Source organism: Ptychodera flava, chromosome 3 (genome assembly GCF_041260155.1).
Source record: "Ptychodera flava strain L36383 chromosome 3, AS_Pfla_20210202, whole genome shotgun sequence".
In the NCBI taxonomy this organism is placed as follows: domain Eukaryota; kingdom Metazoa; phylum Hemichordata; class Enteropneusta; family Ptychoderidae; genus Ptychodera; species Ptychodera flava.
The window spans coordinates 22,511,767-22,532,354 of record NC_091930.1 but is presented as its reverse complement, the minus strand read 5'-3'; the positions used below and the strand labels follow the sequence as shown (position 1 = coordinate 22,532,354).

The 20,588-nt window shown below is 36.5% G+C and overlaps 1 protein-coding gene across 1 annotated transcript; it reads left to right on the top strand.

The window, feature by feature from the left end:
* The first annotated feature begins 4,986 nt into the window (after window positions 1-4,986).
* LOC139128377 (medium-chain acyl-CoA ligase ACSF2, mitochondrial-like) lies at window positions 4,987-6,248 on the top strand. The gene is made up of 2 exons (XM_070694163.1): window positions 4,987-5,376; window positions 5,766-6,248. The coding sequence occupies exons 1-2, from the start codon at window positions 4,987-4,989 to the stop codon at window positions 6,246-6,248; spliced, it is 873 nt and encodes a 290-aa protein (XP_070550264.1).
* Window positions 6,249-20,588: the final 14,340 nt, after the last annotated feature.

The window sequence follows — 20,588 nt, the reverse complement described above, 5'->3', positions numbered from 1 at the left end:
GGTCCATCCAATGCAAGTCATGTGACTCATCATCATCATCATCTTAAACGGTTTTAAATGTTAACAAGTAGCCAAAGAGTTCTACATAGAATGTTGGTTAAATATTTGATTAATGGATCACTAAGTCGATCATTAAGTGTTTGATTAATCGACCGTACTACTCAATTTGCTCACGAGTCGGCACTGTTGTGAAAAAAAAACAAATATTTCAATATCACCTTAGCTGGTGTGATGCATAATATTTTGTTATATTGATTAGTTGTTAACAGCGACTCTTTGCCGCATATGATAAGGAATTAAATTCTCCTGAAAATTGTTTTAGGAGACAAAATAATTGTAATGAATTCTGGTAAGGCCTAAACGTAATATAACACTGCAAAGGAGGAAAAATTGATATTGATCAGAAGGCTTTTTACATATTTCAGAAGGATTGAGTAGAAAAATAATTAACTTGGTTAATTGAATCACCAATATGCTGATAGCAATTATAAAGAGTCCCATCCCAAAGATCAGAGAGCTGCTGTAAAGTGTTTTCAATGAGACAGCTCACTAAAAGCAAACATTGTAACAGCAAATTCTCAAATGCGTTGTCATATAGCATCTTTTTTGACAAAGTGACAGGAGATATTTTCGACAGCGTTTTATCTTCAATTTACCTCAACACTTTTCGAAAGCGCATACACCTCTTGACGGGTGAACACTGGAATTTTGTCAGGAACAGTTTGTTTGACGAAATGACATCTTCCGTTTTAACTTTGAAATAAAAGAGTCCATTCGGAAATATACCCGTTTAAAACTTTCTTTGAATTCAAAGTAACTTTAAAAATGCAGTATCCTTGTTATCTTTACGTACGACCGAGAATGATCGATGGAGATGTGGCAATCTCTTAATCAAACACACGTGTGACACTAACTGACGTTGTGTTTTTCAAAGCGTTTACAAGTTCCCGCCATTAACATGGCTCCATTATCATTTACGTTAACTACAGAATGATTAATCCAAAACAAAATCGTCTTGTCATTCTTTCGACTTTGGAATATCTGTGCAATAGTGAAATGATTTTTATGTGTCATTGCCTACGTTAATATTACATGCGTTGTTAAAAAACTTACTGTAGTGTGAAACAACGCAAAACGATTGACTTTGAACAGCGAATCGACTAACTACGATACGTTATTTTCTAAAATCAATCAAACAATATAACTTAAACAACGTTTTTTCACAGAATTTTGTATTACACAGTGTAGGAAATATCACGTTAACAAAAGATGAGGACTTTGAATTCACTGTCTTATCTTTTTTCGAAAATCAAAATTCAGTGTATATATCCCCGATAAGTTTACACAGGCAGGCCCTTTGGGCGGTGGCCATTTTCAGTTTGAAAGATCGCTTATTGTCGGAAAATTTTGTTCTCTAATACGAAACTTCGCACAGTGACCGCTGATATTTATTCTGTATTTGGTAAGAGGGATATGAAAGGCTCCATTAAATAGTGTTTGAGCAAAATTTTAGGCCTTTAATTTCGAGGCGCACACTATCATAATCAAAGTAGTAATTTTTAAGAAATCGGTGGTATGGACAGCTATATAGACGGAAAAAAACAAATACTTTTGTGAACGCAACAGTTACGAAAAGCAACGTGGCTGATATCAACGACAGGGAGAAGTGTTTGTACCAGAGGTTCACCAGGTAGAGTTGATCACCAGGGCATTCAAGTGTATAGCAGGATCAATTTTAATTTTCGTGACATGGGGTGGAAACTTCGGTAGAAATGTCAAGCCTCTTTGTTCAATATGATCAATTAGTTAATTGAGTGTGTGGGTGTAATGACAAGAACGGCTGCAGAGTTTTGTACTCTGAAATAACGACATTATTTGCCACAGACTTTTATTTTCCTTATGTTAGTTGATATACATTTTACTGAGTCTCAAAATTTTCAAATTTACTATATATTTTAGTTATGATTTTGCACAATCAGCTCACGTGACAAGTACAAATACTGCAAATTTCCAAATCTTCCTGTATTACCATCCTCTACATGACATGCATTTGTAGAAAATTTAGTATAACCACTTAAATAAACGACTGCGCACGAGCAGGTAATCGATTTGTTGTATGTCACTTATTGTTATTGTGTTATCAATTACTTCATAAATTTGGCGATATATATGAACTGTATTAAAACTGACGTTTGCTCCTAGAGATGAGAGCTTGGTTGAGATTGTAACAAAATTTTAGCAGTGGTTTAGACCGTATTGCGTGGACGCACTGGTGTCCTTGTAAAATGAATTTTTTCACTGAAACCACACCCTTAATATAAGTCCCACCCTGCCCTTGCAACAGTTTGTTCGGTTTTTGTTGTTGCCTTCTAGATAGTGTGTGTTTGTTTGTATTGCAGTAAGAGTAACAGAAGTCGCACCATTTTGCACAATCATGCAAATTTAAAAACGAGGTCAAAAACACAAGCTTCATTAACTCAGGCGCATTTGCAATGGATATTCTGAAAGGGACAGGATTTTCGTCGCTTATCTAGGCAAAGTGAGTATGTGTCAACAACGTCCATAGGAGAACAAAGGAGTAGAATTACATTAACAGTCAATGTCAACGACAACTTATCCGAGAACCAGAGATTGAAAATGCTCCTTTAACGTAAAAATGCACCATTTAACATTTCAAACTAATGTGTACGCCTGTATGTATATGCGTATGTGAAAGACAAATCGTTCGTTACACTACTTGCTCATACTTTTCGATCAAATCAAACTATCTATTCCCACAAACTATTTTTTTCTCCGCAGATGATAATTTGAATAATATCCATCGACTATGAGAAAAATTGCATGAGCGATGTTTACATTAAGGAAGAGGAATTAAAATTTACATTCTAATGTATTTTCAAAAGATTGTGTATCACAAATTTCATTTAAACATTCTTTTTGGTCTAAACCTATACTACGACCACTTTCAATTGACAGTTTTTGACTAGAACATTGTAACGTCGAATCATAGGCAAGCGTTTAGGGTCCATATTTCAATATCACCTTAGCTGGTGTGATGCATAATATTTGTTATATTGATAAGTTGTTAACAGCGACTCTTTGCCTCATATGCTAAGGAATTAAATTTTCCTGAAATTGTTTTAGGAGACAAAATAATTGTAATGAATTCTAGTAAGGCTTAAACGTAATATAACACTGTAAATGAGGAAAAATTGATATTGATCAAAAGGCTTTTTACGCATTTCCGAAGGATGAGTAGAAAAATAATTAACTTGGTTAATTGAATCATCAATATGCTGATAGCATTATAAAGAGTCCAATCCCAAAGATCAGAGAGCTGCTGTAAAGTGTTTTCAATGAGACAGCTCACTAAAAGCAAATATTGTAAGAGCAAATTCTCAAATGCGTTGTCATATAGCATCTTATTTGACAAAGTGACAGGATATATTTTCGACAGCGTTTTCTCTTTAATTTACCTCAACACTTTTCGAAAGCGCATACACCTCTTGACGGGTGTACACTGGAATTTTGCCAGGATCAGTTTGTTTGACGAAATAACATCTTCCGTTTTAACTTTGAAATAAAAGAGTCCATTCGGAAAAAAGGCTTTGAAAAATACCCGTTTAAAACTTTCTTTGAATTCAAAGTAAATTTAAAAATGCAGTATCCTTGTTATCTTTACGTACGACCGAGAATGATCGATGAGGATGCGGTCATCTCTTAATCAAAAATACCTATGTGCCCATAGATCTCAACATATACACTCAAATGATACTTTTAATGACCACATTTTCCTGCCCCATCAAGACTAGTACTCCTATTACAAGTGGGGACTATGTCATTGTAAATGACTTGTTGAGTTAATGGTTGTATCACAGTATTCGATATATCTAATTCTGTTTTTTTTTCCATTTTATATTCTGAATAATTACATTAAACATATTTCACTGTCTCCAGTACATTTCATTTAAGTATTTTCACTTCATGCACTTTATCCCTTTCACACATGTTAAATATCTGACCAGAGAACAAACACTAAATAGTCCAGGATGGGAGCTACAGTGTCATTGACGCTATTTTTACTTCAGCCAATTCCTAATTTGCATATTAAATGAATTTTCATACTTAGGGTATTCATCTGAATTGACTTGATCAAAATTGATGTAACTTGCTATGTACATTTCAGACACTGTAATACAATATTATTGAAAGTCATTAATCATTTTCTCTTCAGCAATTCCTAATTTGCATGTTTAATGAACTTTCCTAATTAGAGATATATATCTGAATTGACTTGACCAAAGTTGACAAAACTTGCTACATATATTGCAGATACCATGATACAACATTATTGACAATCATTAAGCATTTTTACTTAAGTCAATTCCTAATTTACATATTTAATGAACTTTGCTTATTAGGGATATATACTGGGATTTACTTGATCAAAGTTGGCAAAACATGACAACATTGATGATTATACCTGGTTAAAACAATATCGAAAGTCATTTCACATTTTCATGTCAGCTAATTTACAATTTGCATATCTAATGAGCTTTCACAGCTCGGCATATATGGCTTGAAGGACTTGGCCAACGGTAATATACACTTGCTATATAAATGACAGCAGTCAAAGAACTTTAATATTTTTATTTCAGCTAATTACATATTTGTATACTTCATGACCTTTGAGAATTAATCAGCGGTGATTATTGTTCATTATGTTGATCATAATACTTTCAATGAAGTTGCAAACATGTGGCAAAGGTTCAAATTTACACATAACTGTATGAAACACGTGAGCATTTTCAGTTCATATCTGGTTAGCATTCGCCACTTGAGGGAGCACTTTTAGACAGACCATGGCAGCTCAAGTTGAATGACATGGATTTGACTTGGTCATCGACCGCTAAACTGAAGTACAGTTATTGTCACACACCATGTCAACGACGATTTTGTGGCAAGACCATTGGTCAAGTATTCGATATGACCAGCGACAGGTATGCAGGGAGAGAGGCAATAACTTACTACCGAAAGAATGGTGACGTCATACGCATAAGCTTCAAGGAGCTGAGACAACAAGTTGATGGGTTCGCCAAGGGCCTGATAAAACTTGGTCTACAGAAAGGTGAAAAGTTGGGAATAGTGGTTGGCAGAAGATATGAGTACATCGTGGCTTACTTTGGAGCCGTAAAGGCAGGTATTGTCGCTGTCCGACATTTTCCTTTACTTAAGGCCGACCGACTGGTAGCGCAAATAAACAAAGTTGGCTCGGCGGCCTTGGTCATCGACGGCGATACTCTGACCGTTATTCGTAATGCGGTTCCAGCAGTTGAAGAAGCCCTTGTTCCATGTTGTCTTCAGCCTCTTCCAAGTGTTCGTTGTTTCATCAACATTGATTCATGGAAAATAAGTGGGCTTGCTTATCCTTAAGAGAAATTATCAGCTCGTCCAATGGAGGCTCGGAACTACAGAGTTCGGAAAACGAAATTCAGCCAGATGACCCTGCTGTAATCTTTTTTACTTCCGGCAGTACTGGAATTTGGAAAGCTGCAGTTCACAGTCACAGTGTCATCGACAAATTATCAATTTCATTATCCGAAATCCATGCACATGCCAATAACGAGCAACCTGGCTGCCACCTTTGTGTTGTGCACATGTATCCAGTTTCAGCTGAAGCCTTGTTTGCACCAGTGTTAACGGCTGGAGATAGGCTTGTTTTGCCTGAATCAGTTGATATGCAGACATTTCTTTATACTTTGCAGAAAGAACGTTGTACATCTACAGTTATTTATCCATCTTATGCACTTGAAATTATCAACCTCACTGAAAAGCACGATTTCTCCTCTTTGAAATTAGCACTCATCGGAGGAATTATTCTACCCTCGCCCATTCTCGAAAAATTAAAGAAAGTTCTGACTCCAAATATACAAAATGCATTTGGCATGACAGAAGCGTTACTTGTGACGTCTCACGTTCCTTCAGACCCTGTCGATGGACAAGTCCAAACTGTTGGGCGGCCAATTCCACATTCAGAAATTAAGCTGGTTGACGAGAACTTCAGAATTGTACCAGTCAACACGGAAGGAGAAATCTGCGTCCGCGGCCCTAACGTATTCAAGTACTACCATGGTGACGAAGACAAGACGTCGAGAGAGAAAACTCAAACAGGATGGTTTATGACTGGAGATGTTGGAGTTATGCTCGATGATGGCAGAATTAGGCATCTTAAACACGATTGGAACTAATTTGGGATAATTGGATAGGCACAATTTCTCAAGAATTTTAGAAATTTATTTAATATTACACCTGATTTGCTCACCACCTTCAAAATTTTATTCAAAATTTACGATGCTGTTGAAATGTTATGAGTAAGAATCAGTGCATGATAGTGTCTAATGCAATATTGTTCAAAACATATGAACAATATTTATATTTGAATGAAAATATGAGAGTTTGTCTGTAGTTTCTTCATTACTGAAAAACTAGTAATAATCTCAGTTTGTCAATTTTCCTCGACCAAAATGAAGTCTTTTGATTGATTTACAGTTAAGTCAGTCAGGGTCATTTAAAATGTGCCCTGACTCAATTAAATGTTTATGAAGCCTTAAATTCACGAAAAAGGCAGGGGCATTTCAAAAGTGCCCTGACTCAAAAGTCGTCAATTAGAGAAATTTTAAGCATTTTGTCTCGTTTCTTCAGTACATTTACACAAAAATCAACATTTTTTCATAAAAATGAATCCGATGAAAAAGGTATGCAATAATCATTGTGTTTTCGTTGTTTTGTTCGATATGAACAATATTTCAAATTTTACTCTTTTCTATCATTTTGTAAAATTTCAGCTGTAAAAATTTCGATTTCGTTACATTTTCCCAATAATTACCTTCATCCAATTTTCCCAAATAGTTCCAATCGTGTATCTTGGGAGAAAAGATGATTGTATTAAGAAAAAAATATTGAAAATCTATCCTATGGAAATAGAGAGGCATCTAGTCGGTCACTCTAAGGTGCAACTGTGCCAAGCAGTAGCTGTCCCAGACGAGAAGTTTGTGAATGAGGTTTGTCTGTGCGTGGTACTGAGACCAGACATGGTGTGTACAGAAGAAGAAATAATGGGCATCTTGAAGGAAAAGCTAGACGAACTTCGCGTTCCAAAGCATATTCTTTTCTTTGATAGCTTTCCTACTACTGAGAGTGAGAAAATCTCGCGCAAGAGGGTGGCAGAGATGGCGGTTGAAAGACTTAAGTTATAAAGAATTTGAGCATACTGGAAGCATATTCTTTTCTTTGATAGCTTTCCTACTACTGAGAGTGAGAAAATCTCGCGCAAGAGGGTGGCAGAGATGGCGGTTGAAAGACTTAAGTTATAAAGAATTTGACCATACTGGAAAGTAGGTTCAATTCCAATTTTGATGATATACATGTCCGTATACATAGAACATAGCATTATCTCTTGCTCTAACTTTTGTTGTATGTTACAGTTTGTATTATCTATAAAAAAGCAGTTTGTTTTCCAACGCCACAAGGATGGCAATATGTCAAACGTATACCTTAGCAAGGCGGTATGTAATTTACCTTATGAAAGGTACTGTTTTAATTACATTCTCCTACAGACTGGAATTCTGTCTTAGAGTATCAACAAAATGACAAAGAACGCCAATGTTAGGATAATCAGTATTTTTAAACTTACATTTCCGCGATATATTCATGTATCTTCATGCAAAAATATCTAAGATATAGGAAATTACGTTTTGTAAAAACAAATACAATAAGATAATTGATGCAAGCACCAAAACATCACTGTACTTTAACATAATAAAGGGAGATTAAAATATTTCGAAAATACTTTTTTTCAGAAGATATTTTCAGATATTGTCTCACAGAATCTGTGTTTTCCCTATACATGACTATTTTAATACAGGAACAGTGAATTTTCCTGTTTATCGACATTTCTTGCTTTTAAAAATAGACATTGATGAGATCATACAACCGACATATTTTACGGTTAATTGCAATAGAAAACGACATTGCTCTTACAAAAGGAATTTCTACGACAATTTTGAAACAACAATATTTCTGTATTGTTACAGAGGTCATTCATTACGACCTGTGGCCAATATTTAAGCTTTGCCAAAACAAAACGTGTTACACCTGTATATGTTTTACCACTAAACTTGTTACCTTTCGCCTAGTGACCGATAAGACAAAATAAGTATGTTGCTCGTAAGTCATGTGAAGGCAGTTTGTTTTGTAGAATAGCCCAATGTTCTGCGTCTTTTTTTTATTTTCTCTTTATCCGGGTGAGGTTGATGAAAATATCTACCATCTAGCATCATTAAAGGGATAAAGTCGGCCATGTTTTATGATTTTTGTTTGATTCGAGATACTAATTACATTGTTTGACATGTCGAACGATACTGAATGAATGGGTGACCATGCATATATACGACCCCGGTTTTAGACACGATCAATTAAACCATCGCGAAATTGAATTAATGGTCATATCTTTCGACATGTCAAACAGTACAAGTGGTATCTCGCATCAAACAAAATTCATGAAAAATGGCCGACTTTGTCCCTTTAAGATAAGGCAATATTTAAGGAAGTCGTGTTTTGCTGAATATGTAATCTTAATTTCAACAGTGTAAGTGGTGCGTATGTCATCCTCTTAACAATGCTGCACAGAGAAATATTTTAATAAGCCTCTCCCTTTTGAATGACTTACTGGTGAATGAAAATAGTTATGACTTAAAATCACTCGGTAAACAATATGGGCAACAGGAGCTAAATGGTGTAACCACCAAATAAGCAAGAATATTGTCATGCGCTCAATTAAGGACATCGAGATTTTTTTTTGCAAAAGTGAAAATGAACAGACAGATGGCGAGTTATTCTTCTTTTGCAAAGGATATTTATTCCGGGCCCAACACAGTGTAACATATTAATGTTCTTTTTTTCCTGGAATTTCACAAGTGCATTAAATAATCATTGCATCACCGTGCAATACTGTGACTGTTTACTGTCGATCAAGACAATTTCTGTTAAATTTGATATCATTAATTTAAGGAGATCACCTATTGTATCGTCTTGCATTTAGACAGACAACAATACTGAATTGGAATTCTGAGATAACGATTAATTAACTGCTGTAGTACGGAATAAGTGAATTTTATTGACAGAAATTTGCAATTTTGGTAAAGGCTCGACTGAGACCGTTGGGCGACAAAATTAACAGCGCTGTTATGTGACCAAAGTTGAAATTCCGTCCAGTCTCGAAACCACGAAAAACGCATAAACAAAAACAACTAATTAAATAAATACATTCGCGATTCAAGTAAGATTTATCACTATTCCACCGACTGGAAGCGCTCCATTCATATGATTTACCACTGTGAAACAATTATTGTGTGCCCACAGCACTTGTGTAGACTTTGAGGGGTCACCTATTCCGTGCAAGCGACTCCTTCGAACAAACTTTCGTGGAAACATTGGCATTGTTATCATTGGTGTCTCTTCAGTTCTATCTTATGACACGTTTGAACAACGATTTTAGAGCAATTTAGGTAAGTGTACAAACTGTGAATATCTCAGAGGTGTATTTAATGTCGACAATATGTTTCAGAGCACACGACAGCTAAAGACATATCTAAAACATTAATAATTATAAGGCACATATGTGACTTGTATGTTGAGGTATCTTGCCGTTTGAACATACGTGAATGCCCCTTACATGAGTTAAAGGATTTCCACAAACTTTAAGTATAAAGTGGATCAGTGTTGACATTAGCTGCGAACATGCAAGTGGTTCTGTGGCGTAGATCAGGCTCAGATCAGGAGTCGTCTACACAGAGCCGCTGGGAGCTAACATAAGGCTTTTTCAGTAGCTTATTACGACGCGGCTAGGTGTAAATCTTTAAATAAATAAACATAAACCCACTTTGTAACTGACTATTTTGGACTCTTCATCTACTTCTGCTTACTACCTCGAATATAAGAAAATGTATTTTCCATCCTATTTTTATGAGCCGTCGACGCTTTGTTCTGTGTCAAATGATAACCTCTGCCCTCTGAGCGTGCAGTATATTGAACACTTAATAGGGGGAAAGTTCACAACCTTAGCAGTGACCCCGTCCATACGTGTCACGCTTTACCTAGTATGCTTGAAAGTGAATGTAAAAGCCTATGCAATAAGTAAGGGTGAAACATGAATCATAGTTAGAAGGTAAAAAGGCTTTATTTTTCAAATTAATGCGTTATATTATTTGTATACATTTTCTTAAGGCAATACCGCCAGGAACTGCACGCGATCACGAGGCAAAGTCTTGGTATACATTGTTTACAAAGACTTAATTTTTTAATACTCTGCCAGAAACATTTCATTGCATAATCTTGCAATACTGTAACGGTTTACTGTCGATCAAGACAATTTCTGTTAAATTTGATTTCATTAATTTAAGGAGATTACCTATTGTATCGTCTTGCATTTAGACAGATAACAATACTGAATTGGAATTCTGAGGTAAACGATTAATTAACTACTGTAGTACGGAATAAGTGAATTTTATTGACAGAAATTTGCAAATTTGGTAAAGGCTCGACTGAGACCGTTGGGCGACAAAATCAACAGCGCTATTATTTGACCAAAGTTAAATATTCTGTCAAGTCTAGAAACCATGGAAAACGCAAAAACAAAAACAACCAATTAAATAAATACATTCGCGATTCAAGAGATTTATCACTATTCCACCGCCTGGAGGCGCTTAATATAGATGATTTACCACTGTGAAACAATTATTGTGTGCCCACAGCACCTGTGTAAACTTTGAGAGGTCACCTATTCCGTGCAAGCGAATCATTGGAACAAACTTTCGTGGAGACATTGGCATTGTTATCCTTAGTGTCTCTTCAGTTCTACCTTCTGACACGTTTGAACAAGGATTTTAGAGCAATTTAGGTAAGTGTACAAACCGTGAATATCTCAGAGGTGTATTAAATGCCGACAATATGTTTCAGAGCACACGACAGCTAAAGACATATCTAAAACATTAATAATTATAAGGCACATATGTGACTTGTATGTTGAGGTATCTTGCCGTTTGAACATACGTGAGTGCCCCTTACATGAGTTAAAGGATTTTCACAAACTTTAAGTATAAAGTGGATCAGTGTTGACATTAGCTGCGGACATGTAAGTGGTGCTGTGGCGTAGATGAGGTTCACATCTGGAGTCGTCTACACAGAGCCGCTGGGAGCTAAAATAAGGCTTTTTCGGCAGCTTATTACGACGCGGATAGGTGTAAATCTTTGAATAAATAATATTTTGGACTCTTCATCTACTTCTGCTCACTACCTCGAATATAAGAAAATGTATTTTCCATCCTATTTTTATGAGCCGTCGACGGTTTGTTCTGTGTCGAATGATAACCTCTGCCCACATAGCGTGCAGTATATAAGTTCACAACCTGAGCACTGACCCCGTCCATACGTGCCACGGTTTACCTAGTATGCTTGAAAGTGAACGTAAAAGCCTATGCGATAAGTAGGGGTAAACCATGAATCATAGTTAGAAGTTAAAACGGCTTTATTTTCAAATTAATGTGTTATATTATGTGTATACATTTTCTGATGGCAATACCGCCAGGAACTGCACGCGATCACGAGGCAAAGTCTTGGTATACATTGTTTACATAAAACTGATTTTTTTTAATACTTTGCCTGAAATATTTCATTGCATCATCTTGCAATAGTGTAACTGTTTACTGTCGATCAAGACAATTGCTGTTAAATTTTATTTTAATCATTAATTTTAGGAGATTTCCTATTGTATCGTCTTGCATTTAGACAGACAACAATACTGAACTGGAATTCTGAGGTAAACGATTAATTAACTACTGGAGTACGGAATATGTGAATTTATTGAGAGACATTTGCAATTTTGGTAAAGGCTCGGCTGAGACCGTTGGGCGACAAAATCAACAGCGCTATTATTTGACCTAAGTTAAATATTCTGTCCAGTCTAGAAACAATGGAAAACGCAAAAACAAAACAACCAATTAAATAAATACATTCGCGATTCAAGAGATTTATCACTATTCCACCGCCTTGAGGCGCTTCATATAAATGATTTACCACTGTGAAACAATTATTGTGTGCCCACAGCACTTGTGTAAACTTTGAGAGGTCTCCTATTCCGTGCTAGTGAATCATTCGAACAAACTTTCGTGGAGACATTGGCAGTGTTATCCTTCGTGTCTCTTCAGTTCTATCTTCTGACACGTTTGAACAACGATTTTAGAGCAATTTAGGTAAGTGTACAAACTGTGAATATCTCAGAGGTGTATTTAATGTCGACAATATGTTTCAGAGCACACGACAGCTAAAGACATATCTAAAACATTAATAATTATAAGGCACATATGTGACTTGTATGTTGAGGTATCTTGCCGTTTGAACATACGTGAATGCCCCTTACATGAGTTAAAGGATTTTCACAAACTTTAAGTATAAAGTGGATCAGTGTTGACATTAGCTGCGAACATGCAAGTGGTGCTGTGGCGTAGATCAGGTTCAGATCAGGAGTCGTCTACACAGAGCCGCTGGGAGCTAAAATAAGGCTTTTCGGCAGCTTATTACGACGCGGATAGGTGTAAATCTTTGAATAAATAAACATAAACCCACTTTGTAACTGACTATTTTGGACTCTTTATCTACTTCTGCTTACTACCTCGAATATAAGAAAATGTATTTTCCATCCTATTTTTATGAGCCGTCGACGGTTTGTTCTGTGTCAAATGATAACCTCTGCCCTCTTAGCGTGCAGTATATTGAACACTTAAAAGGGGGAAAGTTCACAACCTTAGCAGTGACCCAGTCCATACGTGTCACGGTTTACCCAGTATGTTTGAAAGTGAATGTAAAAGCCTATGGCATAAGTAGGGGTGAAACATGAATCATAGTTAGAAGGTAAAAAGGCTTTATTTTTCAAATTAATGCGTTATATTATTTGTATACATTTTCTTATGGCAATACCGCCAGGAACTGCACGCGATCACGAGGCAAAGTCTTGGTATACATTGTTAACAAAGACTTAGTTCTTTAATACTCTGCCAGAAACATTTCATTGCATCATCTTGCAATACTGTAACGGTTTACTGTCGATCAAGACAATTTCTGTTAAATTTGTTTTCATTAATTTAAGGAGATTACCTATTGTATCGTCTTGCATTTAGACAGACAACAATACTGAATTGGAATTCTGAGGTAAACGATTAATCAACTACAGTAGTACGGAATAAATGAATTTTATTGACAGAAATTTGCAATTTTGGTAAAGGCTCGACTGAGACCGTTGGGCGACAAAATCAACATCGCTATTATTTGACCTAAGTTAAATATTCTGTCCAGTCTAGAAACAATGGAAAACGCAAAAACAAAAACAACCAATTAAATAAATACATTCGCGATTCAAGAGATTTATCACTATTCCACCGCCTGGAGGCGCTTCATATAAATGATTTACCACTGTGAAACAATTATTGTGTGCCCACAGCACTTGTGTAAACTTTGAGAGGTCACCTATTCCAAGCAAGCGAATCCTTCGAACAAACTTTCGTGGAAACATTGGCATTGTTATCCTTAGTGTCTCTTCAGTTCTATCTTCTGACACGTTTGAACAACGATTTTAGAGCAATTTAGGTAAGTGTACAAACTGTGAATATCTCAGAGGTGTATTTAATGCCGACAATATGTTTCAGAGCACACGACAGCTAAAGACATATCTAAAACATTAATAATTATAAGGCACATATGTGACTTGTATGTTGAGGTATCTTGCCGTTTGAACATACGTGAATGCCCCTTACATGAGTTAAAGGATTTTCACAAACTTTAAGTATAAAGTGGATCAGTGTTGACATTAGCTGCCAACAAGCAAGTGGTGCTGTGGCGTAGATCAGGTTCACATCTGGAGTCGTCGACACAGAGCCGCTGGGAGCTAACATAAGGCTTTTCGGCAGCTTATTACGACGCGGATAGGTGTAAATCGTTGAATAAATAATATTTTGGACTCTTCATCTACTTCTGCTCACTACCTCGAATATAAGAAAATGTATTTTCCATCCTATTTTTATGAGCCGTCGACGCTTTGTTCTGTGTCGAATGATAACCTCTGCCCACATAGCGTGCAGTATATAAGTTCACAACCTGAGCACTGACCCCGTCCATACGTGCCACGGTTTACCTAGTATGCTTGCAAGTGAACGTAAAAGCCTATGCGATAAATAGGGGTAAACCATGAGTCATAGTTAGAAGGTAAAACGGCTTTATTTTTCAAATTAATGTGTTATATTATGTGTATACATTTTCTGATGGCAATACCGCCAGGAACTGCACGCGATCACGAGGCTAAGTCTTGGTATACATTGTTTACATAAAACTGATTTTTTTAATACTTTGCCTGAAATATTTCATTGCATCATCTTGCAATAGTGTAACTGTTTACTGTCGATCAAGACAATTGCTGTTAAATTTTATTTTAATCATTAATTTTAGGAGATTTCCTATTGTATCGTCTTGCATTTAGACAGACAACAATACTGAACTGGAATTCTGAGGTAAACGATTAATTAACTACTGGAGTACGGAATATGTGAATTTATTGAGAGACATTTGCAATTTTGGTAAAGGCTCGGCTGAGACCGTTGGGCGACAAAATCAACAGCGCTGTTATGTGACCAAAGTTAAAAATTCTGTCCAGTCTAGAAACCATGAAAAACGCAAGATCAAAAACAACCAATTAAATAAATACATTCGCGATTCAAGAGATTTATCACTATTCCACCGCCTGGAGGAGCTTCATATAAATGATTTACCACTGTGAAACAATTATTGTGTGCCAACAGCACTTGTGTAAACTTTGAGAGGTCTCCTATTCCGTGCTAGTGAATCATTCGAACAAACTTTCGTGGAGACATTGGCAGTGTTATCCTTGGTGTCTCTTCAGTTCTATCTTCTGACACGTTTGAACAACGATTTTAGAGCAATTTAGGTAAGTGTACAAACTGTGAATATCTCAGAGGTGTATTTAATGCCGACAATATGTTTCAGAGCACACGACAGCTAAAGACATATCTAAAACATTAATAATTATAAGGCACATATGTGACTTGTATGTTGAGGTATCTTGCCGTTTGAACATACGTGAATGCCCCTTACATGAGTTAAAGGATTTTCACAAACTTTAAGTATAAAGTGGATCAGTGTTGACATTAGCTGCGAACATGTAAGTGGTGCTGTGGCGTAGATCAGGTTCACATCTGGAGTCGTCTACACAGAGCCGCTGGGAGCTAAAATAAGGCTTTTCGGCAGCTTATTACGACGCGGATAGGTGTAAATCTTTGAATAAATAAACATAAACCCACTTTATAACTGACTATTTTGGACTCTTCATCTACTTCTGCTCACTACCTCGAATATAAGAAAATGTATTTTCCATCCTATTTTTATGAGCCGTCGACGGTTTGTTCTGTGTCGAATGATAACCTCTGCCCACATAGCGTGCAGTATATAAGTTCACAACCTGAGCACTGACCCCGTCCATACGTGCCACGGTTTACCTAGTATGCTTGCAAGTGAACGTAAAAGCCTATGCGATAAGTAGGGGTAAACCATGAATCATAGTTAGAAGGTAAAACGGCTTTATTTTTCAAATTAATGTGTTATATTATGTGTATACATTTTCTGATGGCAATACCGCCAGGAACTGCACGCGATCACGAGGCAAAGTCTTGGTATACATTGTTTACATAAAACTGATTTTTTTTAATACTTTGCCTGAAATATTTCATTGCATCATCTTGCAATAGTGTAACTGTTTACTGTCGATCAAGACAATTGCTGTTAAATTTTATTTTAATCATTAATTTTAGGAGATTTCCTATTGTATCGTCTTGCATTTAGACAGACAACAATACTGAACTGGAATTCTGAGGTAAACGATTAATTAACTACTGGAGTACGGAATATGTGAATTTATTGAGAGACATTTGCAATTTTGGTAAAGGCTCGGCTGAGACCGTTGGGCGACAAAATCAACAGCGCTGTTATGTGACCAAAGTTAAAAATTAATTCTGTCCAGTCTAGAAACCATGAAAAACGCAAGATCAAAAAGAACCAATTAAATAAATACATTCGCGATTCAAGAGATTTATCACTATTCCACCGCCTGGAGGAGCTTCATATAAATGATTTACCACTGTGAAACAATTATTGTGTGCCCACAGCACTTGTGTAAACTTTGAGAGGTCATCTATTCCGTGCAAGCGACTCCTTCGAACAAACTTTCGTGGAAACATTGGCAGTGTTATCCTTGGTGTCTCTTTAGTTCTATCTTCTGACACGTTTGAACAACGATTTTAGAGCAATTTAGGTAAGTGTACAAACTGTGAAGTTCTCAGAGGTGTATTTAATGTCGACAATATGTTTCAGAGCACACGACAGCTAAAGACATATCTAAAACATTAATAATTATAAGGCACATATGTGACTTGTATGTTGAGGTATCTTGCCGTTTGAAAATACGTGAATGCCCCTACATGAGTTAAAGGATTTCCACAAAATTTAAGTATAAAGTTGATAAGTGTTGACATCAGATGCGAACACGCAAGTGGTGCTCTGGCGTAGATCACGCTCGTATCTGGAGTCGTCTACACAGAGCCGCTGGGAGGTAACATAAGGCTTTTTCAGTAGCTTATTACGACGCGGATAGGTGTAAATCTTTGAATAAATAAACATAAACCCACTTTGTAACTGACTATTTTGGACTCTTTATCTACTTCTGCTTACTACCTCGAATATAAGAAAATGTATTTTCCATCCTATTTTTATGAGCCGTCGACGGTTTGTTCTGTGTCGAATGATAACCTCTGCCCTCTTAGCGTGCAGTATATTGAACACTTAAAAGGGGAAAAAAGTTCACAACCTGAACACTGACCCCGTCCATACGTGCCACGGTTTACCTAGTATGCTTGAAAGTGAACGTAAAAGCCTATGCGATAAGTAGGGGTAAACCATGAATCATAGTTAGAAAGTAAAACGGCTTTATTTTTCAAATTAATGTGTTATATTATGTGTATACATTTTCTGATGGCAATACCACCAGGAACTGCACGCGATCACGAGGCAAAGTCTTGGTATACTTGGTTTACAAAAAGTGAATACTTTGCCTGAAACATAACATTGCATTATCTTGCAATACTGTAACTGTTTACTGTCGATCAAGACAATTGCTGTTAAATTTGATTTGAATCATTAATTTTAGGAGATTTCCTATTGTATCGTCTTGTATTTAGACAGTCTGAGACAACAATACTGGACTGGAATTCTGAGGTTAACGATTAATTTACAACTGGAGTAAGGAATAAGGGAATTTATTGAGAGAAATTTGCAATTTTGGTAAAGGCTCGACTGAGACTGTTCGGCAACAAAATTAACAGCGCTGTTATTTGACCAAAGTTAAATATTATTTTCAGTCTAGAAACCATGAAAAACGCAAAAACAAAAAGAACCAATTAAATATATACATTCGCGATTCAAGAGATTTATCACTATTCCACCGCCTGGAGGAGCTTCATATAAATGATTTACCACTGTGAAACAATTATTGTGTGCCCACAGCACATGTGTAAACTTTGAGGGGTCACCTGTTGCGTGCAAGCGACTCCTTCGAACAAACATTCGTGGAAACATTGGCATTGTTATCCTTGGTGTCTCTTTAGTTCTATCTTCTGACACGTTTTAACAACGATTTTAGAGCAATTTAGGTGAGTGTACAAACTGTGAATATCTCAGAGGTGTATTTAATGTCGACAATATGTTTCAGAGCACACGACAGCTAAAGACATATCTAAAACATTAATAATTATAAGGCACATATGTGACTTGTATGTTGAGGTATCTTGCCGTTTGAACATACGTGAATGCCCCTACATGAGTTAAAGGATTTTCACAAACTTTAAGTATAAAGTGGATCAGTGTTGACATTAGCTGCCAACATGCAAGTGGTGCTGTGGCGTAGATCAGGCTCACATCTGGAGTCGTCTACACAGAGCCGCTGGGAGCTAACATAAGGCTTTTTCGGCAGCTTATTACGACGCGGATAGGTGTAAATCTTTGAATAAATAAACATAAACCCACTTTGTAACTGACTATTTTGGACTCTTTATCTACTTCTGCTTACTACCTCGAATATAAGAAAATGTATTTTCCATCCTATTTTTATGAGCCGTCGACGGTTTGTTCTGTGTCGAATGATAACCTCTGCCCACTTAGCGTGCAGTATATTGAACACTTAAAAGGGGAAAATTATAAGGCACATTGCACGTAGTCATTGTTTGGCTATATTGTTCTTATAAAATGCCAGTCTTACATGGTTTTCACCCCAGATTAAGGATTTTTGCGAGTGACCGAACATGTGGTTTATTTTGATCATCGACGGCGTATTGATGTATGCAAATCATTTTTATTCCGTCTATCAATTTTTGCACGAATTCCTACAAGGCAGGTTTTCTATGCAAACTATGAATATGATTATCGTTAACTCCCGAAGCTGTCAAGTTGAAATAGTTGCAGGTTACTTTCAGTCAAAAGATTATTATGCTATTCACTACTTCATCAACACAATGCTACTAGCGACGTTCCACATATGAAGCGGGCAATAACACATTTATTGATTGGCAATGAGGGTAACAGCACACAAATGTTGCCCGAGGGAATGAGTCTCACCCCAAAACAGTATTTTCACTCATATCGCATTTTTGCAGCACTAAAATATTTGGTTGTTAAGTTCTTATGATGCTTCATCAGACATCTGAAAACGAAAGCTATCGTCTGGAACATGCTATCTGTCAGATTTTATAACACCCGCATGACTTGTCAAAAATCTGCGAAACCCTTGTATATTTACTCTATTAATAATTATGCGTAGGTTCTATTCGTCAGCATCTGTGTCATAACAATATAAAGTTATTTACAAGGACTTACGTTCGATGATATATATTAGAGGACGTGAATTCTGGTGTCGGAGAATAGCAAAGTACGAGGGCGTAATTCCACTATCTTGTTGATAACCTTATTATTGTTCACCGCCAGGAGTCAAATTTTTACCGTGTGACAGTGTTTTGAAAATGTTGGCCGGTAACGTGCTCTTTGCATGTATCAGCCCCAAAGTAATGCTTAACACGTGACCGTAAATTAACGAATCACAACAGAGAATTTGGATGCGGCGTGTTACTATATTATGCTTGATGTGCTACTGTATCACCTAGAACAATTCTTACAGGACAATACAAAGGAAATTATCCATACCACAAAACATCTCTTTTCTCTTGAATCTTGTCGCAATCTGACCACTCTTAACACATTTGTGACCCGTTTGTACATTAGGTTGTTTAGCTTTCGAGGCGACTGTTTATCAGACAGATGAGAACGAAAACCTATGTCGTGTTTGCGAGCATGCAATTCGGAACCAAAGTGCGGTTCCTTCATCAGTTGCTCGAAATGATTTGTTTTCCCACATGTTAATTTGATATTAGCGACTTTTCGTTAAATAGAGATGCTAGTTGTGGTCTCAACTCTGATTGGTTTGTTGATCAAAACGTTTGTGTTCATTTTTATCCTAGTGCTTGATTTGTGATTGAATGAGGACGGCTTTTATTTTTTTCCTTTGGTATGCTATGACTCGTTCTTATTGAGAAATTCGTGTCACCCAAGCGGCACTTTCGAAAGCATCATTAAAGGTAAACTCCTCCGTTATGCTTGCACATGCGATTACAACTCAGACATCATTGAAAAGGTCAATTTTTTCACACGAAAACTTCAACGACGAGAAAAAAAAGAAATAAGATGTTAATATCACAAAACGTCAACGAAACCTCATCGATAAAGACAAGAGGAATGACGTAAGAACATAATGGGTTTACACAGCGAACTGTAGTCATTTCATCAAAAGCAGCCAAAACAAACAATGTCTAATGAAATATTGGAAAATAATAGAAGACGATCAAACACTGGCAAAAGTTTTTCCAGAAAAACCAATCATATCAAACAAAAGGAATAAAAAACATAAAAGACATCCTCGTTCAAGCACAAACGGTCTGACCAACAAACCATTCAAAGTTCAGATCACAACACAACCATACCAGCATCTCTATTTGATGAACAATCACTACCATCAAATTAACATGAGGGAAAACAAATCGATTCGAGCGACTGATGAAGGAAACGCACTCTGGTTTGGAAACACCTTCAATGCGAAACACTTTACATGTAACATGTTACCGGTTTTTCCGGGGACCCAGATCACATGACTTGGTCAAAGCACTATCGATGCACCAGTGTCACACCATGTATCTCAATTACATAAAACCACATTGATCGATTCAATATACTGCATCATTGACAAACCTAGAAAACGACGTGTGAAGTTGCCCTCACTTTCCTTTATGCATATGTATCGTTTATGCTAACTATACCAAAACTGTCACCTAGACCTAATAGTATGTTCTCTACTCTTTTTTTAGTATTCATAC